Source organism: Larus michahellis, chromosome 1 (genome assembly GCF_964199755.1).
Source record: "Larus michahellis chromosome 1, bLarMic1.1, whole genome shotgun sequence".
NCBI classification, from domain to species: domain Eukaryota; kingdom Metazoa; phylum Chordata; class Aves; order Charadriiformes; family Laridae; genus Larus; species Larus michahellis.
In genome coordinates this window covers 176,064,806-176,091,628 of record NC_133896.1, presented here as the reverse complement: position 1 = coordinate 176,091,628, position 26,823 = coordinate 176,064,806, and the positions used below count along the sequence as shown (strand labels likewise).

Genomic DNA, 26,823 nt, shown 5'->3' with positions numbered 1-26,823 from the left:
AGGTGCTCTGACCTATCTGAGTGCCATCTACCAATATTTTAAACGTGAGCGCAGTTGTTCATGTCTTTACTTGAAGCTATAGTTTGCTTTTCGCTATAGAGGAGCAGAGGACCTGGGACTCTTATTAAATGAACATTTTGGGATTCATGGCAAAAGGCCATTTGTCCTAAAAGTGGGGGTGAAATTTTACTGAAGAGTCTTAATAATGGATAAAAATAATTTTAAATGGAGTCGTCTTCTATGTTTTAAAACATTGTTGGAAATTGAAATACAGTACTTCATATGAATGCTTCTACATTTATCCAGCTTCTCTTTTAGAGATTTGAGCAGCGCTCTTTGTGTCCTACGTACTTCTATAACTACCAGTTTAAACAATAAACTTTCCTACTTTTTAAAAGAACCTGCTGAAATAAGTGTAAGAACCATCCCCCCTCCTCCCCGCCCCGTTGTAAAAAACATTTCTGAAAATGGAGGCTTACACATTCATTAGACTTTCACTGTATAAAAATGTACAGTGGCTTTATTGACATGTACATTCCATTATGTTTACAGCTGCAAGATATGAGGCACACTCAGTATTGCACTTCATTAAAATTTCAGGCTCAAACATAACCCAGAAGTTTAAATGAAACTGCTGTTGTAATTTAATAATTCTTATACAGGACAAACATTGATACCTTTATATACAGTGTGATACTTGTTACATTTATGCCTTCCTAACACAATTTTTTTTTTTTTTTATAACAGTCTAGGAAATAAACCAGAATATTCTTCTTTCCCATCCCCACTTGTGATGCGTTACAATTGTACAAGATTACAAAAAGTCAGTATACAATAATCAATATTTTTTTTTCTTTCTCCTGAAAGCCAGCATCATTCATAGTCCACAGACACACAGATCCTTTAATAGCAATTATTTATTTGTAAATGTCCAATGTTTCCTAGCCGATGACTGTAATGGCCACATGCAAACACCTCACAAGTTTTGATGTCTCAGTTCAAAAAATGTCAATATCTCACAGCAAGAATTATGTACATGGTATTTGGCATCCTTCTTGCACTGTAAATTGTTCCTTTTACCTGGGTTATGAAATGGTCCCGTCCTCATCCCAGCTGGACTTTATTTTCAGGACACTTGAGGGATGAGGGCACCTGTTTTGCTCTGGTAAAAAAAAAAAATACTCTAGTCTAAAAAGTGTGAGCATTTCTGCAAACCCCACAACCCAGAGCAAATTCTTCACCAGTGGGTGGATGGACAACGTGAAGTGGACATTCTGTTCCTTCAAGTTGTTTACCTTTGGGACCTACAGGGAATTTCAGGGTGAGGGGAAAAGAAAAGAAGGAAAAGATTAACGCTTGCAGATGATGTTAATAAACATATCTTACATTTCCTCAAAAAACACTCTAAGTGAAGGTAATAACATCTATAAGATGACTTTATAAGGCATCGAAAATGAAGACTTGAGAAACAAAAGATAGAAAGGTTCTTTCACAAAGTCAAATTCAAGCAAGAAGTCTAAAGGCTTAATAGGCCAACAGTAAAACAGTTATGTAAAACGCTGAATTGTTATTTGATGAAAAAACCCAAATGATCAAACTGCCATGTAATTTAAAATAAATCAAAGTAAAAAAAAAAGTAAATAGCTTGTAGGGAGAATCACTAAAATAAGTTTCATCTAATTAATGCCACGTAAGAAATTAGCACAATCTAAAAGCAAAATCGATAAATATGAACAAGAATTACACTCTGCAGTAAACAATAATTCTAAGGTTATACCAGGAATAGTAATTTTTTTCGTTTGTTTCATGTAAATATCTAATCAAAAAGATCTCACTTGTTTTTTCAACAGCAAGGTAAATAATAGGATTTATTGAGATAAAATAAATGGCACACAAAGTTAGAAACTAGGGCACTGGGGCAACAGTTTGCATGTGACAGGTACCTAAGTACAGATATATCATGTAATACTAGTGTGTTAATTTTTTCCAATATAATTTTAAGACATCATTACACATCTCAAGTCTGAACTGGTGGAAGTAAATTGAAATGTCTTTCTGTAGTGAAGAAGCTAATGTTTAAAGGATCAGTGTGATGACACTGCCTGTATTATTGCCAGAAAAAAAACCCACACAAACCCAAAAGCACGCACAGGACAGACCCATCCAAATGTCATTCAAGATACTGAATTTAAAATTTGTATGACTGACCCTGTGTTTTTCCCTTAAATTATCAGCAAGAAAAGAAAAGAATATCAATTAGAAGTAATTACTAATCTCAGAATTCAGTGTGGTAAATTTGCTTTGTAAAAATACTACCTGCAGGACAGTGTGGGAGTTCTTCTTTAGGGATGCTTGTCATTCTTTGGAAATCATCATGGCAAGCATTGCAAAAATGCGTTGTCCCAAAACAGAAAAAAACAGCAACTGAACAGCAGTAGCGGCACTTGTACTCTAAGAAATCTGTACCGTGTTTGGGACACATCTAAACAGAAAGAAAACAAATGCCGATAGATGAAGTAGCCACGCTGTAACAATCCAACACATTTCTACATTCTGTAGTATATATTAATATTATACAATATTATAGAATACATAGAATTAGAAATGACTGAATTGTCATACAGCTCAGATACTCGGAGCTTCAGAATGAAATAAAAACATGAATTCAAGTTTTTTGCTTACCTGAGCCCTTGAAACATCAGAGCATGCACCACAAATAAGCTCTCTTGGATCATAGTCATCTCCTTGTCCAGCCTCAGCATCGCAACGAGCTTCGCCACCAAAATATGCCTACATTTCATATAGAAATGATTGGACATTAAACCAGAGACAACTATTATTTTAACAAATTCAATTTGTAAGGGGAAAATGATGAATAAGGGTCATTACTGTAGTCTCCACTATTCTGCTATCTCTTGACTCTGACTCTAGATGTGTGTTTTTGAGGCCCTAAGACAACGTGTCTCAATCTCAGGATAAACAAGACCGAAAATTGTGCAACATATTCTGGTCTATGCAAGTGACCGTAAGGCATTTCAAATAGTATTTGGCTGCTCTATGGACTCTATGTGAGAAAGACAGGACTGAGGCTGAAGGCAGCAAAGAAACGTTCTACCAGGAGGGATATTTTTTTACTAGCCAAAAGCAGCATCAGTTTTTATGCTTACGTGGGTTCCCTTATTATTATAGTTTTGCTGTTTTCTACAAGTTCATGCTGCTTTCTCATCTTATTCTACCAGGACACACTGAGCACAAAAACGCACCAAGTAAGATTACCAACTCTGATGAATTTCCTCATATACTAATGTGTTTTCACATGGAGTGGTGAGATGAGGCAATGAATAACTTACTTCCTTCATTATCATCTTATTAACTAATTAGGCAACACACAAAATTCCTGTTCTTGGGAATTCTTGCCTTTTTGCGCTGATTATAAAAGGGAAGTGGTCTCAAGGCAACTCTGAGGAGGGAAAATTTAAGCAGCCCACCTTCCCCCAAGCTCTGCAGACTAAAAAGAAAAGGGAGAGTCCTATGGAATGTATGTCAGGGAATGAGGTAGTACTTTGGGGTGAACAGGTGCTGGAAGAAGGAAAGAAGTTAGAAATTAGACAGTTGAATATCACTGTTCAGACACATGGACACAGTATGAAAGGGAATAACAAGAAACAAGGGAAGGAAAAAAGAGGGAAAGGCACTGAAATAACTGAGTATTAAGTACTGGAAAGAAAGCATGATGAAAAACAGGGACAGGAATAAAAACTGGAGAAAGTAAGATAATAAAAATATGTTTGTAAGGGAGGCAAAAAAGACACTAGGCAAGTTGCTAAGGGATGAGGAGTGAAAATTGATTAGCTGTGGGAGGCAGGAACAAAAGTGAACTTAATAACAGTGTAGTAATGAGCAAGAAGGATTCATTATTGCTCTTCTCTAGCATATGGAAGGGAAGTCAATCCTTTCTCCTCTTATTACCAAATTGTGCACTTAACGTAAAAATTATTGCGGTTTCCATTGAAAATTTTGCCATGAAATTGCCTTATTCCATTCATTCCTAAGGAAAAAGATGTGATCAAGATGGGCGCTAAAATCAGCTTCAGATAAAAGAAGCTATGGGAGGGGTCCAGGGATTATCCAAAATTTCTCTAACCATAGATAAAGAACATCTCTTCTCTGCTGCTGGGGAAACCAGGGGCTGTTTGCACACAATTTTTGTCTTCTGGATAAGTTTCATATCCCCTACCTGAAGAAAGGTGTACATATATGACCCAGAGTCCAGCAGGCTAGACCACACATTTCCTCTTCCTACTCCTTTTTCATTCTTCTAATGCATCTGGCCATCATCCCCATAGTCGCTGCACTTCAAAGGCACTCAAGATGCTAAGATCTGAACTTTGGCATAATCGGTTAAGGATGACAGTTTCCTTATCCCCATCCTGAACTACTGCACCATCATGAATCGAAATTACAGAAGACGCTTCCCATCTTTTGAGACGATCACTGGGGAAAACCACACCAACAGACTTGCAGTAGTGGTCATATTTCTGCCCCAAAATCACTGTTTGCTGCAGTTCCAATCAACTCCACCTTGGATAAAAGTAGTATTGAGGTGGAATCTTAGTGAGGAACTCTCCATATCAAAGAGTTAGAATGAAACCTACATTTATACTATTTTAACGTTCATGTAAAGTATGAGTTGGTAGTGGGACAAAGGGACGGTTGGTGTTCTAAGACAATATCTGCGCATTTTTCCAAGACTATGACCTCAATATGCCATGGTTTCTGAACTGCTCTGTATGTATATTTGAGCTTTACAAGGTAAGACTCTATGTACATTTAGTTCGCTCAACACTTTTTTTTTTTCCAATTAACAACAATTCCTTTTCCTGCTTTCCTACTCCATACACAACACATTAAATATATGTTCCATTCTTTAAGAAATTACTTTTGAAACGATAACATACATTTCATTTGAGAAAATTTCACTTGAGAAAGCACTAATCGACACACCTTTTTGCACTTGTAGCAAACATAGTAAGCGTATCTGTTCATGGCGTAGCCAGCTGGGTCATTATAAAATCTAACACCGGGTGTTGTGATGGCCTCACTCTTGTGCAACCCTTCGTACTCCAATCTCATTAGCGCTTTTCTCCTTACATCTTCATAGAGTTCTTTGATTGGATCAAGCAAATCCTTTAACACTGTATGATTGATTTTGTTCTGAAATAAAAAAAAAAACAACAAACAAACACCTGATTAAAATATCTCGCACCTTTATTACAACGGCTGTGATAATTTGTATTATGGTCAAACACAAACAGTGTAATGATGTCATAAAAATTAAAAGCTTAGGCAACGGACATTTCAAAATATGGCTAATACAGTATATACTTTATTTGTTGCAAAAACAGTAACCAGGAATGACTTTTATATAACCTTTCGTTATATGAAATCATCAGCCCTTACAACAGACTGTAACGACCGCAGAGAGATGGTAAAGCGTCCGTGAAATATTCGCCACAGCACAGGAATATTCTGATGGTATGTCTTCTCTCATTTTGGTCCTTTTTGACTTACTGTTCAGCAATTAAGCGTGATGACTGACAGTCCTCTATGCCAGGTCTTTATCATTGAATAGGCACAAGCTACTGCCAGAAATTACCCAAATGCAGCACGGAGGAAGAAACACAGCACGCAGAAACGGCTGACCATTCACAAATTTCATATTGTTAGGGTGTTCAGGTGCTCTTCCTTCCCAGCAGCCATCATATGCTTTTGCTCACAGCAATTATGGTTTTGTGGAGCACAAGAGGAATTTTTAGTAATTTAAGCTGAACTAAGGACATACCTTCTTCAGCTCTGACCCTTTCATACCGAAAAGCAAAGCGGCTTTAAAAAGGGTTAGTGTAATACAGAAGCCAACTTTCCTGCTTCAGATAATTTGCATTAATACTTCTTCCCCCCGGCTTCTGCCAGCCCTAAACATTGGGAATTTACAAGCTGATAGTGCTAAGAATAAATCAGCATTAAGATAATGTCTGCTTTATGCTTTAAGAGCACCCTTACTTCCGGGAACAGCAGGGGAAGGTAAAAAGATGCATCTAATGATACCCTTTCTTGAGTGACAGGAGAAATTAAGGAAACAAGGGACGTAAAACTAATTTGTACAATATTAGGTAACTTGTTTGATGTAGGCAGTAAACACACAGCTCATTTACCTTGCAAATAGGACAGGACATAAACCCAAAAGTTATCCTTGGCCCAAGCCATCTGTTTTCTAGTACTCGTTGACAGCATTGCAAATGGAAAACGTGGCTGCAGTCCAGCTATAGAAACGAATACGCAGAAGTGAACACTGAAGTTACATTAACCACGAAACCGGAAGTAGTTATTTGCTTTTAAGCGGCAACATGTATCAATTCCAAAAAATAATTTATTTTAAATCTTAGAAGGCCCCTATTTTCTTCTTAACAAAGAGAAAGAATATAAAATGGTTGTTAGAATCATAACCTTTCCATTCCCAAACCACCAGTGGATACACGAAACATATAACTATATCCATCAATTACCTCAGCTGTTTTTCTCATTTATAAAATACCATCTATTCTGAATAAAGTACACACAGGAAACTAAATTGATACAATCTGCTTTCTCGAAATAGCAGTAATGCCAGAAAAAAAAGAAAGCTTTTTAGCAACTTACGTATTGTTACGGTGTCTTTTGACGGTGTTTTGAAGTTTTAAAAAGTATAATTTGAGGGACTTGGTATTTTAGCTTCTTACACACTTAACATTACAACCATAATACTAATCTCTTAAAAAGGGGAGGAAAAAAAATATTAAAATAAACCTGGATAGCTGGTGCTGCTGAAAGTGCTTCAGTAAAGCAGATCATGCACATGTCATCAGCATCTTGTTTAAGAGTTGTAGCGTTCTTATCGCAACCGTGCAAGCACGGCAAACAGTGCTCTTCGTTCTTAACGCCTCCACACGGATGACCGCAGGGGTGTGTCTTGCTGCAGGCAATTTTAGCATACTCCTATTAAAAGTAAATAATTATTCTTTTTTTTTTTTCCCCTCCACTGAACGGTTTGATACAGTGCCGCTTTCTGAAGGATCGCGGGTTCGTGCAATAAACTGAGACGAAAGAATCACGATCCGTGTTGTCTACTGCTACAGCAGGTACTTGGGAAAAACCGCCCATTTTGTGTACTTGAAATAAAACTGACTACCTTCGTTTACTTATGTTACTCCTGAATAGCAATGCCATAGTGAAACCATAATTCTTAAATTTTCATTTTTAATTTTAATGTAAAGAGAAATAGTCTTTCATTAATATTTTGTATGTTAAGCGCCTCCTACATAAATATTGCTTGCCCTTTATTAACAGCCTTTAAGATATCTGCAGATTTTGGTCTTTCGGGAAAGGTATGAAGTAACCCGCTCTTAAGAACACATCACGAGCTGATCATTAACCAGCATAAAGCCCTTTTATATGGAACTGGTATTTTAACCACCTCTAATTCCTACCCCTAGTAAGCAGAAAACTTGTAAAAGTTGTCCAGAAGCTAACAACGAATTGAACTGAATTATTATAACAGTAATATAATATAGTCAGTAGGCTGTGTGGGAAAACAAAGGAGACAAATTTACCACACAAACAGAAATAAATAGGGTGGGATCAGAATCTGGTTAGGATTTGGCCCTCTGCCAATTTTATCTACACTGTCGGGCGTAAAATCCCTCAGGACACATGGATACACTCGACAAACGTGGCCAAGTCTTAAATGTTGTACACTTGCATAATAAACAGGCTGTTATTGCAAACTGCTTCTATCAAGCTTCCCAGTACACCAGACTTCATGTCGGCAGTGTATATTTTACTTTATACTTGGAATGCTATTGTGAAAACTTGAGATACTTTTGAAAATAATAATGAAACTACCCAGTATTTTGTCTGATGGTGTTTGTAGCCTGTAATCAAACTATACATTTACAAACTTGGAAGTATTTGAATTACAAAATAATATTCAATATTCAAACCTTTTCATATGAGAGGTCTTATTTAAAACGGACCACAGGGATGAACAATTTTTACTCAAAACAAGGAATCAATTTGATCCTGCAGTCTCTTCTATGTACGTAATTCATGATGATTGATAATTGCTAATACACACCTGGCAATCTGTATCAGAACAAACGCTTCCCACTGCTGATAATTCTGTTCCACTCCTACAACCACAGAAACGACACGCTTCAGAACTGCTGGTGGTTGGTTTGCCTAGGTCCGCAAAAGTAAAGAAAACCGAAAATCATTGTAATGAAACCTACGGAACTGATACTCTAACAGACATCTAAAACAACAATCACAGAAAACAACCAGAAAACCAGCAATTCTTATGCAGTTAAACTATTTTATTTTTATTAACAAATGACTAAAAGCACTGCGCTAAAGCAGGTGAAAACCCCAACTGGTTTTTGGTTTCTTTTTTGACAGATGCTCACATAAAAGGTAAAAATAATCAGGATAAAGAGCAAGTAATAAGAGTTGTGTTTTACCTGTCTGTTCTCTAAACTCCACCATAGCCTTCATAGTTTTGGAATCTGCTAATGCCATCAGCCAGAAAAGTTTGGTCCTACCACAACCCTCGTGGAGATCAACTTTGATAGCTTCTTCTTCTTCTTTGAATACCTGTCAGGGTAACCAAACAGACAATAAATAGCATCTCTATGTTATTTTTGTCACCGTCTCTTTGTATTTTCATCCAATGTTTTACAGAGAGTGGCTACTGCAAGCTATTTTTGTTTCATGCGTTCCATAACTTGCACGTATCGCAGAATGGAGAATGGCTTTGTGTTTTTAAAAGTAAAAACATATAAAATTAATGCTTGAGCTAACATGGCTGGGAAACAATAATGCAGCAATCCTAAGAAGAGAGCTGCACAACATTTTTTCAAATTTAAAGAATATGGAGCTTTGGACTTTGTAACTACTATTCAACTCATCCAGGAGGCCACAGAATATTAAAAGCACAAGATAACATAACCCTGTTAGTAGTTTATCAAAGCAGCATTGATAATTACGGTCTTAACAACAGGTACTATATAACAGAGATTATTTAAGTGTCTAATATTGGTATTTTTGACTTTCACATAAATACACAGTGGACAGTTTTGGCTACAATGAGGAAAATTTATCATTTCTGCAAAATCAAAAAACTGCATGAGATCCTTAGTGGACTTTATGCAGTCTCTTCTTTTTCTTCTTTCCTAAGTTTTGAAGACAGTTCTGTTTTCATTCATTTCACCTGCAATGCAACAAAAGTTAGAATTTTCCTGGGGATGGATGTGTACACTCACTCTAAACTTTCTTTTCATTCTCATTAGAATCAGGAAAAAAACCCTAATTCGCATAAGCCCGTCGCAGTAACTTACACGCTGTCCTTTCTTGGAAGGAGAGAAAATACACTGAAGAGGTACGTATGACAAAAGTTGGACAAAGAACAGGAAGCTAACAGAAAACAGGAGACTGGGAACATGACAGAAATTAAAATTTGAGGGGCTTAACACGAGAGATGTAAAGGTAAAGGCGGTGAATAAAGAGTAAAAGTTTAAACATGCTTTTAGAAGTAAATAGGAAAATCTGATAAGTAGCTATTTTGGACAGATTAAAGGAGAAATGTGAGGACTTCTATGAGATATGAACTTACTTTTTATCAACAGTAATCTGAACAGGCTATATAGGAGAAATCAGAAAAATAAATGAGACTAGACTGTGCTGTGCCATGACAGAAGAGAAGACATATAAAATAATCTTCTTAGGGTAACAAAACAGGAAAAATGCAAAGGGGATTGCAAAGATTCTGGCTAAGAAACAGAAGATAACATCTCCAGGTGGAACTTCCAGGCTGAGTCTATGCTGCAAATGCCGAGGCACCGAGGAGGACATTTGCAGAGTGAAACTCAGTGCCAACGAGACGAAGTTCACATCACGCGTGCTCTGGACTAGCTGATCCCTTGCACTGAATGACCATTAGCAGCGTGTCCCTTCATCTATATTTTTTTTCTGGTTTTAGTTTCACCTGAAAGGAATCCACTTCATGCGCTCCAAGGCTGCTCTATAACGCAAATCAAAGCACAGTAGGGAGATAAGGATTCCTGATCCTAACTAAAAACTGAATGCAGATGCACTCTAGGGAAGGGAGAAGAGGAATGATTTCCATTGAATTAACTTTATTAATGAGGTTTATTATTTTAGCCTTCGTACAAATGTAAGTAGTCAAAAGGAAAGGGGAAAATACAGGGCCACAAAAACTACAAAAGATAAATAGTGTCAAGAAAGAGGAACCGTTCAGTAGTTTAAGCAGTAAATGCATCTTCAACGTTAATTTCAATGAGAAAAAGAAATATTCCAAGGAGAATGCAGTTTCAGGTTTAGATATGAAAAGGATAAAAGAATAACACAAAAGAACACTTACTAGCAGAGTACACAGCAATTTGTAAAACCTCATCTAGGTAAGTCAAAGAGGAAAGACATTTCAATCTTAAAAACAGAAGCAAAAGAAATCAGGAAATTTTCAAGCTTATGGATATGACAACATACTTCTCTGTGAAAAGACAGTGAGAGCTGGAGAAATATTAAAAAAACAGGAGAAGACTGACAGAAGGGAACCAGTAGGAATATTTGTTGTCAAGTAGTCTTCCTGGATATTAAAAAACGTGTAATATACATTACAAATGAAGGGGCTGACAAGCACTGACTCACATGATAAAAGTAGTAAAGGAGTTCTAATTTAACAGAAATAAAGAACCAATATATACTTAAGAAAGTCTATCTGGATTTTCCTAAGAAAATGTTCCTGAACAAGGCTAGAACAAGAGAGAAGCAAGCTGATGTAGCATAAGAGTTAGAGGCTGCTACACGATTTTCCAATCTTCTTCAAAAGATAACGGACAAGGGAATTTAACTAAAAACAACTAAAAGAATTCAATGGAAACTTATCTATCCCATCTCAAATGTAAAAGAAAACACCATTTTCAGATTTGGTTCTTGCTACTGCCTTTTGCTTATATATTAGTTGGTGAAACGCATACAACGTATGCGGTGTATACAGCAGGATGTCACGTATACTCTACCTGTCTCTGATGAGTTTTTGTTCGCCGATGGAGATGAAGGAAGCGGTCACAATCGGTACACAGATTCCCACAGATGTTACATAAAATGATTGCAGCAGTTTCACCATCATCATGGTTATCGCACATTGGCTGAAAAAATTAAGATAACTTATGAAGTAAGTCTGTCTTTATGAAAATCCTTCATTTCCTTTCAGCATCTATTTTTATTCTCCCCCAATCACTCCCTCCCAAATTAATAAGGGAGGGATAAAGAGCTTGTTTAGACTATTATTTGTATCTTTAGAATAATCACTATCTGAACAATTACTCCTGGACACAAAAAGCCCCAGTTTACCACATCTCAATATTCTGATATTCTTCATCTCAATATTTTGCGTGATGTAACAAAAATGTGTTTTTCAACGATACAGCCGAGACATCATTTTCAACAAGTCTGAGAAAAGATTTGTGTGGTAACAATGGGTTACGAGCATGTTAACAGGGAAGTTAACTTCCATCATACTGCCAGAACGTGTGGTTTCCATGAGACTGCTCGTGCAACTTCAAATGGCATCCTTTCAACAGCAGTCCTGGCAGAGGGAACACAGTTCACCTCAACGTTTGAATACCCTGGTATGAAACAGGACTGGGGAATTTCAGGCTGGGTTCAGCAGCTTGGACTATGTCTCGACCGCTCCTCTGACATTTCCAAAGCTCTACACAAGTACCTTGACTTTCTTAATCACCTCTGAAACCTTTCTGCCTGCTTTCCTTCTCAGCAGAGTTTTAGTCCTTGCTGCTGCTGCAGCTCTGTCTCCTGTATTCTCTTTCTACCTACACGAAACTGCTGTGGAGGCTTTTTCACTTAAAGCATCCTCAGTTGCTAGCGGGAAGGCACGATCTTCCCTTGCCTCCCACAGGGATCCACCTAACCAAGCTGAAAATAGACCAGCTTCATTATTTTGCTCTTTCCAGATTCGTATTAAAAAAATCATAAGCTTTTCGTGATACTGAAAAATATAGACCGAAACTCAATTAATCCATCATATTCTGTATTAAGTTCGTAAGTTCTCTGGGTAAATGGTAGCTTCCTAAATTCAGTTAGAAAGAATTTCTTTCTCTTTGGGGTAATCACTCTCCACTGAGATGGGGAAGAGGAAGCTTAATTACAGAGAAGTGATTGAGCAACACAAAAGAATTGACTTCGTTATGTGACAGAGATCCAGACAGGAAGATAAAAGCTCTGACAGCGGGTGTTGTATTCACTGAGTCAATCTACTCTCAAAAATCCATCCTATAGGTGTTGCCTTGCTCCATCCTGAATACCAGTAGAATTGCTCACTTATTGTTTTAAGTTGGAATTTTTGTTTTCTAAGCAGTGCTTGTCTAGAACACAAATACTTCAAACATGAAGGCACAATTTCCACGGGGGACAAAAGGGAGGAATAAGGTTAGGCCAAGTCTACCTTTCCCTATTCATTATTCTAAATTATTTGACTACCGAATAAAAATAAACACAAAAAGATATGATTTTCAGTCTCACCATCTGTTTCTGTTGTCCATCCTTTCCCATCCATCTTCCTGAGGATAGCCTATCCACATGATCCTGATCAAGCACACAGAGGGATGCTAAGGCCAGCCATAGCTATTGAAAGGCAAGGTAGGATTAAATGTTTTAGAAATACGAAATAAAAAAAATCCCAAATACTGAAAATATAAACTTTGTCAGATAACAGTGTCACTGTTACCTGCAAACTGTGTCATGGTTAGCTGAAGCCTGCCCATACAACGCAAGTTTTTTCTTTTCCAAAAGAAGTCAAGCACACAATAAAACTTATTGAACTTTTGGGAACTACCTTGTTTCTTTCAGGTCTGTCACTTTATGGTCATAAATACAGTAGTTAGCACACATGAGAGAATCAGTGAAAAAAGATCAACCAAAGTAATATCGAGAAATATGGCAAATATAGACTTACATATCATGGAATAGAATCATAGAATCATTTAGGTTGGAAAAGGCCCTTGGGATCATCGAGTCCAACCATCATCTCCACTCTACGAAGTTCTCCCTTACACCATATCCCTTAACACCACATCTAAACGAGTCTTAAACACATTCAGGGATGGTGACTCCACCACCTCCCTGGGCAGCCTATTCCAGTGTCTAACCACTCTTTTCTTTATCACTCCCAAACGTTGCAGGGTTTGGGGGAGAAGAAGAAATTCAAGGACACAGACTAAAAAAACCAAACCTAAACCAACAAAAACTTTAGCTCAATGAGACTGGTTTCCCTATGTTCTCTCCTCACTGCCCGGGGGATTTGAGATTACCTAGGAAAGGGTCCTGAGCTAACTATTCTTAGGAGGAAGCTTTTCTCTCTTCCTCTCCATTGACTACAGTGAAATCCTAAAGAGATGAGCTACCCGAGGATAATTTGTCGGTAGGCCTGCAACCCAAACTGAAATGCGCTTGAGATTTGGAAATAGTTTTTGATCAAAGGTTTGATTTGAACAAAAGGGCTTTAATTGAAAACCTCTACTGGACTCCTCCTAAAAATGCGCACCTCCATGACAGAACTAAGTTCATTCACAAGGAGAGGGAGGTTAATGCTCAGGGCTCCTCTAAGACCTGATTAAACCAACACAGTGACAGCAGGAGCCGGTGGTACTCTGAGACCGTGTCTTCCAAAAAGCAGAGAATGTGTGAGTAAGGGGATGAAAAGGTCAATTGGCACAGCGTTTTAAGATGAAAAACAAACATGAGCGTCAAATGCTTGTAACCATTGCAAACTTCTTATTTCAAGATGTAATTATTATGCTTGAGACACCAAAATCTGTGCTCCCTAAGATGGTAGGGGTGTCATAATTTACAAGTATGACATTTGTGGGTTTTCAAGCAATCTATTAAGGTTAAGTTAGTCCAAGTTTCTACAAAATACATGGAAAGACAAAGAAAAAAGCCACCCCAGGTAAATAATAAAGGGCTCGGCAAATGATTTTTCATTTTGAGACTAGAACACAGGTGAAGCTTAACTCAATTGTCCTAGAGAATATTTGTTACTGAGTGTTTTCATAATAGCCTTGAGATGTGGCAGCTGATGACCTAGAAGTCAAATCACTTACAAAAAAAAATGGTGTAGAGAGCTGGAAAAAGACAGCTGATACATATTGTGCAATTTTCCACGCAGATGATCTCCTAAATTTAGTAAAAGGCAAGTATCACAAACTTAAAGCAGAAATAAAGGATAAAACCCCAAATGTATAAGCATAACACTTATTCTTCATTACTTGGGAGGTACGCAAGATACGCATTTAATAAAAATTCAGTTTTTACTGGTGTATTTCTGCCACAAAGAAAACTGAAACTGCTGAGACACATAGAAAGCAAGACTCTTATTAGGACGGTGTTTGCCTTAGGATACCTGTCCAGTACGCACACACTAGATTTGGAGAATATAAACCGTATGCTGTACACGTCGTTTCCTGACGCAACCCGTAAAAGGAAGTTTTTTCTAAAATGTAGGAAGGCTCTTGGATGGGCTCCTACTGCACGTTTACAATCAACTAATGTTAAGTCTAGTAAAGTTCTTACTCTGGTTGTTGCAATGCACCTCACTGGTGATCTGTATTCTTCCTCCATTTTGGTCAGAGCTATGATGGTTTCGGCAATAGCATTCTTTGTCACGCGGGACCAAGCTTCCGACAGATGACCCTGTTAAAGAGGAAACTCAATTTATTACAGCTCTTATTAATATTAATAACAACCAGAACTGTAATTAGAGCTGCTACAAACAACATCAGGTTAGGATCTCAAGTTAGAATAGAAAAAGAAGTAGTCAAGGATGACTTTGACAAATCAGGTGTTTTCAAATCAGACACATCTGGTAAAAAATATCCCTCGAATACTCAGGTGACTGACTGAGGTAGTCTCTGAACCACTATTGAAATAATTAACTTGGAATAGGTGGAGGACATATGATTTGAAGAATGAAAGGGTATATCCTAAAGCCCCCCACCTCCTGGAGAAAAAAAAAAGATGCAGAGACAGAGGACAAATAAGTGACTGTGAACAACACAGAGATGACAGTGGGTTCCTACAGAAATCAGCTTCGCTTGCCTAGCTCAGCCTTCCCAAATATTCTCCGCAGTTTCTATATTTGAATGAAATAGAGAGAAGTACACAGGAGACATCAGAACTATAGCACACTTTCCAAACGAACCTTAAAGATTCTGAGCCTACGGCACCGACTCATACCCTAAAGCTCCTGATTCAGAGACTGCTGAATCCTTAATTTCTTAGTGTAGTCTCTAAGTTTCTAAGCCTCATGCTAAAGGTGACAGAAATAATTGAGACCCACAGGACTCTAAAAAGGAAGCTACGGTGACTAACTCAGCTGTAGATACCTACATATCACAAATGTTGAAAAAGTGAAAGGAATCCCATTTGTAACTCTTATGAAGTGGCTAATAAGACTGATGCCACCCTACTGCTAATTAGTATCTCTAAAAAAGCCTCAAAGAGAAGTTTTTACACTAGGATCCCTCTATTACTGCGCTCTCTTTTTGGGTAACGGGGCTGAACCCCTGAGGCATGTTTTGAGCGTGCCTAAACCACAGAGGTCCCTTACAAATTGTGATCAAGGAATGTTCGTACTCCCTGCCTTGAATGGCCTCAGTCAGGTCTCCCTCATCTAGAATGAACGGGAATGAGTTCAGATCTCTTCTTCATACAAGAGGAGAAGGGTCCTTATTGTTTGACTACTGAATGCTTTAGAGTAAACTCAGTCCCCGTCATTCCTTTAGGTGCTGCTACATGTTATGTAAGCAATTCAGAATCTACTGAAAGAGGGATTTATACCCACATCTGAGAGGGCTACACTTTATCGGACTGCCTTGATCCCTTTCTTTTTTTTGTAATAAATAATTCTATATTCATTCCAAGTAGAATGGTTTAAACGAGAGAATTCAAGACCCACACCAGCACGCCCAACAGCCAGCGCTATTGGAAAACTATCAGGTATGTGGGAGCTGGAGCCTAGCATACTCTGGGTATGCATGCCCACTGCCATATCTGACTCCAGAGCTTTAAGAACTTTCCTACTGACTCCTGCAACGGTTTTGGAGAACCAAGTATTAGTAAATGCAACAGTTTCATGGGTGAAGGCCTTGAATGGCTAGAGGAGCTGCTTAGACAAAAATACAAGCATCTGATTCTCGTCAGCCAGACGCTTTCTGTTTCTACTTATCTCTTTCTTTTATTCCCGGCAAAGGTCTGGGCTCAGCTTAGTTTTCATCAGCTGTTCATTAAAGGACAGGCTCTCCCATCATCGTGGGAACAAGAATCCCGTAAAACAAGGACCACAGAGTCTGCTTCAAAAGACTTGCCCAGTACTATTTAAAAACGCTGCAGAAGAGAATCCACTATTTCCCTGATGTTTTCCCACTTACCCAAAACATACCTACCAACGACATCTACAAACGACAGTGGCTACAACCCTTAAAAAACCAAAAAAAAAATACTGAACAAATTACTCCTCAGTTCATTCCCAATATATTTTGCATCTTATACAATGAAAGAAGTGGGATGCCTGAGAAAAACATAGGGGCATGCACACACAGGGGGCATCATGTTAATCCTGGCATTTACTGTCTCCTGAGTACTTGTCTTTGCAAGTGCTGGGTTTTTTTGCTCCTAGTTTTTCCCATCCAGCTGCAGCAGCTTTGAGAAGGAGTCTCCTTAAACTAAGCACGGTGAATGGTTCAGAAAAATAGCCCTCCAAAGCTGAACATAGTGAAACACAGTTTTCAAAGGGTAATCACGAAGGAAAATCTGTGTCATTTAGAGCATCTCACTGATACAGGTATAAAATTAAGGAAAAGAAAATCAACCCCCCAACTAAACTCCTTTCCTGTAAATGTATACGAAACCTATTCTTTTTTCCCCAATATTGTTTCGGGGAAATAGCTGAATCACTTTTCATCAAATTCTTCTGCCAAAAAACCTTGCCTGAAGCAAAGACAACTATGGAAAATTTCAGCCAGATGGTTAAAGTAATAAACAACAATAAATGCAGATTTCAGTAAGACTGAAATAAGTCAATTTTAACACGCAGTCTTAACCAGAAACTCCACGTATAAAAACTACACACAGTTACCTGAAAACAACACTATTACCCTACTCTACAGACACTTTTTACTTTTCAAGTGGAGTTTTGAGTGCTCAAGACTTAAAAAAATTAGGCTTCTAAGTTAATAATGTAGAAAATGACGCACAAATATCGTTTGCTACTTAAATTTCTGGTACAAGTGACTTATTCAAAAGCTTATTTCAAAAATGGATTTGTTTAGCAGAATCAGAACTCAGTTCCTACTGCTCCTAGGGCTAGACTCTACCCAGAGGACTATAACTTTTTCTTCTTGATACCAACTCAAATTTAACAGCTCCACCCAATACTAACTAATAGAAATTAATGACAAGATGTGCTCTTCATTGTCAGAAATATTTGAATATCCTCCACACATTTAAAGGCTAGAAACTTACTGCTGCCATGTCTTTAATGAGTTTAATAATGATCTCCGAAATCTGTGTAGGTGTTGAACCCTTCATCCACCAATGGCTTTCACCTCGCCGGATATAGCTGCAAGGGACATATGGCAATACATGAAATCAATTCAAGTAATTAAGTGCTGTTTGTCAAAAACCACCACAAAGAAACAGTGCACATATTCAGCATATGGTTAAGTTGATGGGTTTTGGGTTTTTGTGTTTTGTTTTTAAATCGAACTCACTAATAACTTATGACTCATACCGTCAGTGTTATATAATTTTTTCCATTTATGAAACAAAAATCATAAAAGACAGCGTAACTGACTTCAAATAATGCAATTATTTTGTGCCTTTAGCTTGAAAAAAAATATATATATTTTTAAACAAACCTGGAATTGAAGATCATTGGAAGCGTGACCGTAGTAACTCCTTTGCCTGCCGTCGTGCCAGCTGTCCCTGTTATAGTAGTTCCTTTGGCTTTTAGCTGTACAGTGAGAGCTTTGGCAATGCATCCCAAAAACATGTCTAAGATACCAAGTTTATTCCAATCTCCTTTTTCTGTGGAGTGAATGATATCGCTTATATCTGCTGGTGGAAGAGACTTCACTCCTATAATACTAGCCAGGCGACTGGGCGTTACCTCAGGCAGAACACGTCTCAGTAACGATGTTACCTGGAAAAAAAAAAAAAAAATCAGAACACCACAATTCTTACCAAGACAGCTGGAGTTTTCAAGCAAAATCACATAAAGTCTTTTTTCTTCACAAGTTAATTCAGTAAGAAGGACTGAATCTGCTTTCCGTACTTAAATCACACCTGTAAGAAATTCTGTGAGGCCTCTATCTTGCTTTGAAGTGTTTATTAATATATCCAGTGAGACAAGGCTGAAGAGTCCAGAACCAATCTCACTCAAACAATAGTTAGTCTTCATATAATAATAAAAATATGCTTAGTAATGGACTTACGATAACATCGATACAGATGTTTGTACAACTCTGATTTACTTGCATGTTACAGACACGTTACCCACTTTGCATGTAATCTTTTGATGTCAGAAACTCTGTGGCAGAACAGCTAGAGGCACTTTAGACTTCTGAAAACAAAGTACTTGCCTCGAGGTACTGAAAATCATGATTCTTTTCCGTGATACTCTTTTCCACCCTCCCTTAGTGTTCCTTGCAATATTCTAACTGGAATTTTCTGAAAAGGAAATCTGTGCCAATTGCTCTGGATCTATCAGGAGCTCTCCTGAAACTGTATGCTTCAACCTTACCAGCTGGTGGAACTGGGGTTGAAACTGGCTATATCATGCAAAGTTTGGTCCAAATCAGGATGTATGAAAGCTTAAGGAGTTAACATTTCATATCTAATTTCTCAAGCCTTCAATGTTCTCTTGAAAAACTGTTTACATTTTAAGAAAAAAAACCCACAACAGTATTTTGCATATCTGCAATATATCAGAATTATTAAGTGGGGCAGTTAGTTGCCTCCAGGCAAGTTGAGATGTGATATTGTAACAGTTCAGAAAACTGGAGAAGTAGAGGATATGAATAAAAACTACTGAAACAGGAACTAAAAATTCACCTAGAGAAGGCACACCAGCTAGCAACCAGAAGTAGTGCAGCAACTGTACTGAACTAAATATTTCATATGTCCATATATTTATGTTATACTACGTGCACGTAAACACACATATACTCAGACAACATTCAAGTTCAGAAAGAAACAGATATTAAAGCTCCACCTGAGGATATCAGAAGTAGAAAGGAATTGCCTAGTTCCACACTAATATACTCATAGCCTGAGCATAAGACAAAGATGCTAAGGACTCAGGCCTGATCAGTAACAGACACTGCGAATTAAAAACCTCTGATCTTACCTATACAGGCATTTTATATAATGCATAATATGAAATACTCAAACAAAACTGGATTTTTAGCTCCTGTCCATTTGACAGACATTTCAACCCTGTTCTTTCAAGGTCTCATCTCAACCAGCGAAGCCTCTGCTTCACGTGCTACGATGTTTTATCAAGACGCTTGTTTTTAACAAGATTAGTTCTCCCATAGTTGTAGCTGTCGCTGCGCCTCAAGGTCAAACGCAATATTGAAAGGGCAAGAATTAACGATGGCCGCCTCAAATCATGCAAATATTTAGCAACATTTGGAGCACACGCAGCACACACAAACGGGGGTGACGGCGTAGCCCTCTCAGACCATTTCCCCACAATGAAGCGGTGTGAGATCTTACTAAAAAATAAGCCGTCACCTCACCAGCTTCCTTCCACGCCTGAAAACTTAACTGCTTTTTATACCAAATTCTTATTTGCAATAAATAAATAAACAAATGGTCTTCTAAACTTCATACATTTGAGAAATGAAATTTAAAAGGAGCACCTCTGGTTCTTGCGTTTATATGTAATAATTCTGGATGATGCTGTCCTTTATAAATAAAGTAGACAAATATAATATATGAACTTTAAGAAGTCTCTTTTTTGGAATGTAACCCACAACACTGGTCTAAATTTAAGCATCGCCAGTCACAAGGCAGTGCCACTTCAGAATCTGAACTTTCATTTTAAAAAAGAGAATTCTTAGTCATTGCGACAGAAAGAAAATAACTTACGAACTGAACATACGTAACAGGACAGGGATGAATCTGTTGAAAACTGGGTTACTGTGAAATAAGATTTGTGAAGTTCAGATTCATGAAAGAATCCTTCACAATATCACTCCAAAACACAGGCTGTGTGCTTACGAAAAAGACCCCTATTAGGGCACACAAAATGACTAATTGCTCTTGTGCATCCCACTTCACTTCAGCAGCAACCCCTGCCAAGCAAACCGTATGTCCCTCTGATGCACGGTTTGAGAAAGCAATTTATCCCACCATATCCAATATCCTTCAGAATAAGGACAGGAAAGGTGAACACTGGTATTACTCAAAGGCACTTCAGAATAGCTTGCTGATTTAGGTTCATGATGACATACGGGTTAGTCAAGCAATTTTGATTTCTTACACCTCAGTTCTACCTCTTGGAGACAAAGCATTAAGAACTTACTCAAAAGTGAGCTTATTTTAATTTCATAACTGTAGCCTTCATTGCCTTCAACACTGTGTGTACTTCCTGCAAATAGTTTTAAACAGTTAAACTGTGGTGGTGCTGAGGTATATCATAATTATACTTCATAATTATACACATCAAACTTTATCATTTTAATCCCATTCAAAAAACTGAGAAAAAAAAACCCCAACAACTAACACAAATTCCAAAAGGAGATTTTGTAATTTGTTTTTAAGTGTTCATAAATTCCTATTTGCCCTCTCCTCATGATTGCAATAAAAAAAAAATAAAATTTACAATTATTCCCTATGTGGAATATAGGGATGATCTGAGTACGATTGGGAAAACATTTTTGAAACGAAAACACCAAATTACATTTCACAAAAAAAATAAGTTCAAATAACATATTCTACTATCATGCACACAATTATAGGATTCTATAGACTTTTTTTGCTAGGAATACCAAAACAGACAAGGAACAGTCAGCACTCACCTGTCTCTGCACCCTGGGAGAAGCGGTGTGCAGTAACGAGAAGAGATCCTGGAGCAGAGTCAGCTGCTGAGCCAGGTACTGCCGGCCCACGTTGGAACCGCTCAACGCCAGAACCATTGACAGCAGCTCAAAGCAATAAGCGTCGGAAGAAGCATCTTCATCGTTAGGCTGCGAGTTGGCGTTCTCTTTGCTAGAGATGGCGTGCTCCCATTCTTCACGCACACGGGTCGCTTCCATTCGTATGGCCTGGACTATATGAGCACATACCTATCCAAACAGAATCCAAATACATAGTAACGCTTAAAAACTTTTAAAAAGTTAAAGAACTTGTGTTTTACGTACCTTCACAACGATGACTAATATGGAAAGCCTGTAAAATTTGGCCTGTGCTCAAATTACTTTTCAACATAAATTCAGAAATGAATTCAAAATGAAGAATAAAATTTAGATTTAAAGAGTAGATAAAATCTTTAGAATTAAGATTTAGGTTTAATACTGAATTTGCTCCTTTTCTTTCTGTAAAATGTAATTGAAATAAATATTTTTTTATTGTAGCTCCTGCCTTTTGATTTGCTTTTTACATAGAATTCAAGTCAAAAAAACCCACATACAAATAACCCCAAAGAAATACATTTACTCGACACCCACAAAAGAAAAGGACTTATTAAAAGACTTAACTCTCTTGTTCAGTTTACCATTCAGGAAGCTTAAAATATTTTAGAAACCATATTTTCATTTTACCAATAACATGTTAAAAAGCATAGTCAAGAGATTTTAAAGTCTGATAAGATGGGTGACAAGAAAGTAGGTTCTGCATGACTTACTAATCTAACAAACTTCAGAATTAATCTAATATCTTTTGTATTACTGTGAAAAAATCTTTATGGCAATGTTTATCTCATGATAGGTGTAATAAAGATAATATAAAAGATGGTTTAGTCAGTGTATTTAAAAAAAAATAAAATTAAGCATCCAAAAGAAAAAACATATTCGAACTAATGCTTTATGCTAAGAAGAACAAAGATAAGTAAGAAAACCACAAACCCAAACCTTCATTGAGTGCAGGAAAGAATAATTTAAGAATCTGTGCACTCATTACCTTTTTAGGACTAAATTTTATCAAACCTAAATACTTTTTGATGACAGAAATGGGGAGAAAACATGTGCAAAACTGAGAATCTAAACTCTGTTGCTGAACCTCTCCTAGAATTTGAGAGGGTCTACTATTATGCTATTATTATCACAAACACAAATAAGTACCATTTACATCTCAATTCTAAATCTTTTCTTTTTAAATTGAGTCTAATAGAATAGGGGTTTTATCGTATTAGAATAGCTTTCTTTCCAGTGTCAATTACAGCAGACTTTTAATATAAACCACAGAAACATACTATTTAAAATGTAACCCAAAATTTGATTATAAGGAACAACAGAACAGTATCTGTCAAGTAAAAGGTACCATATTCATTGAAAACGAACATATTTATTACAACACGCAAACCTTTAATCCTCAAAGCATTTCAGAATGAACAAACCTGCTTCTGCAAATTTGTCAATTTGCTCCGGCTGAATATGATCCCTACCATGTGCTCCTTCAGGTCTGCATCTGATGTTGCCTTCATAAAAAGCATATTTAATATTAGATCAAGAGTTTCAAGAACATTTCCTAATTACTAGAGCAATTAACATGGAATATCATGAAACTTTGTTCTAAAAGTTTGTAGCTTTTTGTTACGGAGAAATAAGATATGTAAGCAAGATCAACTTAACTACAGTTAATAAATACCTCTTAGGTGTATTTAGTGTCTTTACAAGAGGACATTTGAGCATGAAATAAAATAATCAATAAGGAAACCAAGTGAAATATAATTATCTGAGATTCAGCCTCTTCACCTAGCTTAATACAATTACTGATTAAGTCTTTGTAAAGCAGCACAGAGAATATACTCTTCAGTTCGTATTTCACAACAAAAGAAACAGTGAACACGCAATTAGCAGGTGTGAGAAAAATACACTTTTACAATAATTCAGTCATGGAATTTACTGCCCAAGGTACTGGGTAGAGCAAACCCCTGTATCATCTGAAAAACTAAATTACTTTCATTGAGGACAGTCCAATTTTGGCTATTAAACATGATAGTCCAGCTACAGTGACCTTTTCAGGAACACTTCTTAAACTAACCCTTGCTGGAAGAAAGGAGAGTACACTAGGTAAAAGGATACTAGTGCGGTTTCTTAATATATCTTCTCTAAACATCACCAGAGCCCCTCTAAAGGTACAAGCTAATAGGCAAGAAGGACTTTCAGGTTGACCATTACTGCAGGTGTTAAATACTTCTGTAATGGGAGGCGTTTTTTGCACTACTGTTGCTACGATGTTTCCATTAAATGCATATGCTCCAATTACAGTTTACTAATTAAAAAAAAAAAAATCAATGATGCCTCAAAAAAAAATAAGCAGTTGTGACATTTTACTTCCGTTTTGATCTGAGAATTAGGAAGCATAAGACATAGGACAAATACTGAAAATCATCCTGGATCATTTTTTCAGCAAAGTATTATTGATAGAATACAAATAAATACATTGTGTACTTTTTCTTCTCCTTCTGGGGAAGACAACAGTGCTTTTTCTTCTTGTTCTGGGGTTGGCTCAGCATCACCGGAGATGAGTTTTCCAAACACCTGGAAGAAAGACAGTGACAATTAGCTTATCTCAAAGACAAACTTGTGCAGATGCAACATTTTACATTAAAACATAAAGCACTGAAAGGCTAGGATTTAAAGTAAGTTTCACCGTAGAACACACAGTTAAAATCCCACCTGGGATGTAATAAGTCGGAATACTCGCAGCGTCTCAGATTCACAGTTTCTTTGTTGAGCTACACTTGCAGAAATCTGGCCTGCTATTTTAATGCTTTCACCGTCTTTCCAGCCAAGAATTTTCACTTGTCGAACTCTTAGTGTGTTCTCTGGACCCTTCAATTCAATTTTGATGATGTGATTATCACCCCCAGGAAGTTCACTTGTTACCCAGCCAATATGTCTTGAATCCAAGTCTACCTATTAAACAGGAATATAAAGATGGGAACTGACATTACATCAAACAAAAAAGTCATGTACGTCTAAAACAAACCCACCATATATCACCGGAACCAATACAGTGTTTGCTATGAAATTTCTAATCCCGAGCAGTAAGAGCAGCATGTTTAATTATAAAAATATTCAACCTCATGAATTCAGATTAAAAAAAAAAAATAATCTCAAACTTAAAAGAAATGACATATAGCCATTTAGGTTTTGTCTTTAAAGCCTACTAAAAATAGCGGGTTATCTATCCCTTTTATCCTCTAAGCAACAGTTCATGATTTCAAAAAAAATCACTTTGAACTAATATTTGCTCACTACTTTTAGTGTTAAAAAAACCCCACCACTATAATTTAACTGAAACGATAACACACAATTATCAGTAGTTAAGTTATTTCAACCCTATCCACATAAATCCCTGCCAAAGAAATTGTAATTCTGATATCCTGATCAAGAGATGCAGGATTTAATAATTGTTTAAAAAAAAAAGAATACAGATCACTGTATCAAATTAAGTATATTTTAAAATAAATATGGTTAAAAAAAAGAATGTAATTTATGTTATATGATTTTAAACTGTGATGTCACTACTGGAAGCCAAAAACCTATAGGATGCAGTGCTCATATTGCTCAGAGCGGCCCGAGTGGGGCTAAGTTACACTTGGCCCTGAGGCAAGTGAGCCCTCTCTCATATCCATAAGGCTCATTTATTATCAAGCTAATATTTGTTCTTTCCCATTCCTACACTACTTCTCAGCGTCTGCATTGAGCTGTGCTGCAGCAGACGATTAATCACAGAATCACAGAATCTTCAGAGTTGGAAGGGACCTCTAGAGATCATCTATAAATAAGATTGACTTTTTTTTTTTATTTAAAAAAAAACATACCATGAGACAGGCTGTGCATGAGTTAGGGTTTAGTATATGTGGGTGTGTTTGAAGATACAAAAAAAACCTGTTGGAGAAGCGTCAGGACTGTTCAGCAAAAAGTCTTGCCTGTCTTCTGGGAGGAAAACATCCCTGGAAAAATGCCTGGGCGTTGTGTTTGAGCAGACAGAAACTGGGCCAGGGAGCAAGCTAATAAGCTGTACGAATGATCACGAGTCCAGCACCTGAGCTCTGCCACGGTCTTCTTTTATTTAGCTGGAAACCCAGGCATACCAAGTCAGTCTTCCCACAAAAAAAAAGAATTCTCCAAGAGGAGGGTGTGTGTCCATCTATATTTTCTATCTACACATATAGACTCACAGAGGAATACACACAAACTTTATATCTGTCTAAGTATATACACACACACACTCACACTTCACTGTTTAGTACAAGCCCACTGTACCAAAGTTTTGTTTCTTCAGATTTGTAACACCTTTTGGAGCTGTATCTTTGCCTTAAACGCTCTCTGAGGATAAGAGGGAGAGAAAAACCAAACCACCTCTCTGCAGTAAGACAATGCTTCTTCTTGAAGAATTTTATCACTGACTGTCAATAAATCAAAGAATAAAGTTTTGAGACCAAAACAGTAACTGCCTGCTTGAAACCTTAAATATCTGTGATGGGTCACATCAGTGTCAAAATACAAAACGTTGTTCTCTGTATAAAAAAAATATAGCTCTATCATTTGGCTTGGCAATAGAAGTTCAAAGACTAAATACCATTCTGAACTTGAGTCTCCAAGCAGAAGTCTTCAGCTACATGAAGTCGAGAACTAAGATGACAGGGCAAAATGTGTGCTATAAACGTGTATTAGATCACTTAACTAGAAAAACTCGTGTTGAGGGTAAATGATTTATTTTCTCCTTTCTCATGGCGTTCTACTTCTGCTAACTCTTAAGCTGCATTTCTCTAATGAAAAATGATTCCATGAAGCAGACACAAAGCAATGACAGTGCAACACTAAGAAGCCAGGCATCAGAATATCTAACAACGTGTAATACTGCTTAATGCAATTATTTCAGGTATACCTAGATATAAGTAACCTGAAAGAAACCAAACAGCTTGTTGGACCTTATAAAACTCAACCTAAACAGTCTTTTCTGGAAACCTTCTACATGGATCACTTATTCTTTCAGCTGTAGTAATTAAACGAAAAACCCTGTTCTATTTCAGTAAGAGAGTAAAAGCTTGATCAATATTCAGTATATATGGATGAATTCTGTCATTGATAATACAGTATTTTCCAAGAAGATTATGATGCCTGATATTTGTAAAATAATTTACCTACAGTAAGAAATGGAAACTACTCGCTTAGAAAAATCTCTGCTATACACAGCCAAAAAAAGAGACGGCAATTTTTGAATGTCAGCTGTTAAAATGTTTACCTGCTTTATTCTGCAGAGATCTTCTACTGCCTTGCCAGTTAGGAAGGTCATTGAAGTCACTTTGTTCTGCAACGGAGAAGCAAAATAAGAACCACTGAGGACCATTCTGACTATTCCTTTCGCATTAAGAGAATACATACATAAAAGAGAGACAAGTTGTTTCATTATTAAAAAAAATAATTTGAAAGTGATCAAAATCAAGGACAAAGAATA

General features: G+C 37.1%; 1 protein-coding gene across 32 annotated transcripts in view; it reads right to left on the bottom strand.

The window, feature by feature from the left end:
• Positions 1–486: 486 nt before the first annotated feature.
• The window catches only part of MYCBP2 (MYC binding protein 2), a 200,234-nt gene continuing 173,897 nt past the window's right edge, over positions 487–26,823 (bottom strand). For 30 of the 32 annotated variants that reach the window (XM_074563476.1, XM_074563530.1, XM_074563505.1 and 27 more), the window contains 18 exons: positions 26,611–26,676; positions 24,033–24,272; positions 23,796–23,894; positions 22,748–22,828; positions 21,213–21,479; positions 18,045–18,328; positions 17,650–17,746; positions 14,701–14,820; positions 12,652–12,753; positions 11,130–11,258; positions 8,553–8,685; positions 8,171–8,274; positions 6,844–7,032; positions 6,213–6,320; positions 5,005–5,214; positions 2,683–2,790; positions 2,317–2,482; positions 487–1,304 (listed from right to left, as the gene is read on the bottom strand). In XM_074563476.1, coding sequence (XP_074419577.1) covers positions 1,189–1,304; positions 2,317–2,482; positions 2,683–2,790; positions 5,005–5,214; positions 6,213–6,320; positions 6,844–7,032; positions 8,171–8,274; positions 8,553–8,685; positions 11,130–11,258; positions 12,652–12,753; positions 14,701–14,820; positions 17,650–17,746; positions 18,045–18,328; positions 21,213–21,479; positions 22,748–22,828; positions 23,796–23,894; positions 24,033–24,272; positions 26,611–26,676 — 2,619 coding nt within the window. In that variant the 3' untranslated portion in view covers positions 487–1,188. The remainder of the gene's footprint in view (positions 1,305–2,316; positions 2,483–2,682; positions 2,791–5,004; positions 5,215–6,212; positions 6,321–6,843; positions 7,033–8,170; positions 8,275–8,552; positions 8,686–11,129; positions 11,259–12,651; positions 12,754–14,700; positions 14,821–17,649; positions 17,747–18,044; positions 18,329–21,212; positions 21,480–22,747; positions 22,829–23,795; positions 23,895–24,032; positions 24,273–26,610; positions 26,677–26,823) is intronic. The other 2 variants (XM_074563495.1, XM_074563747.1) reach the window with 1 other exon arrangement.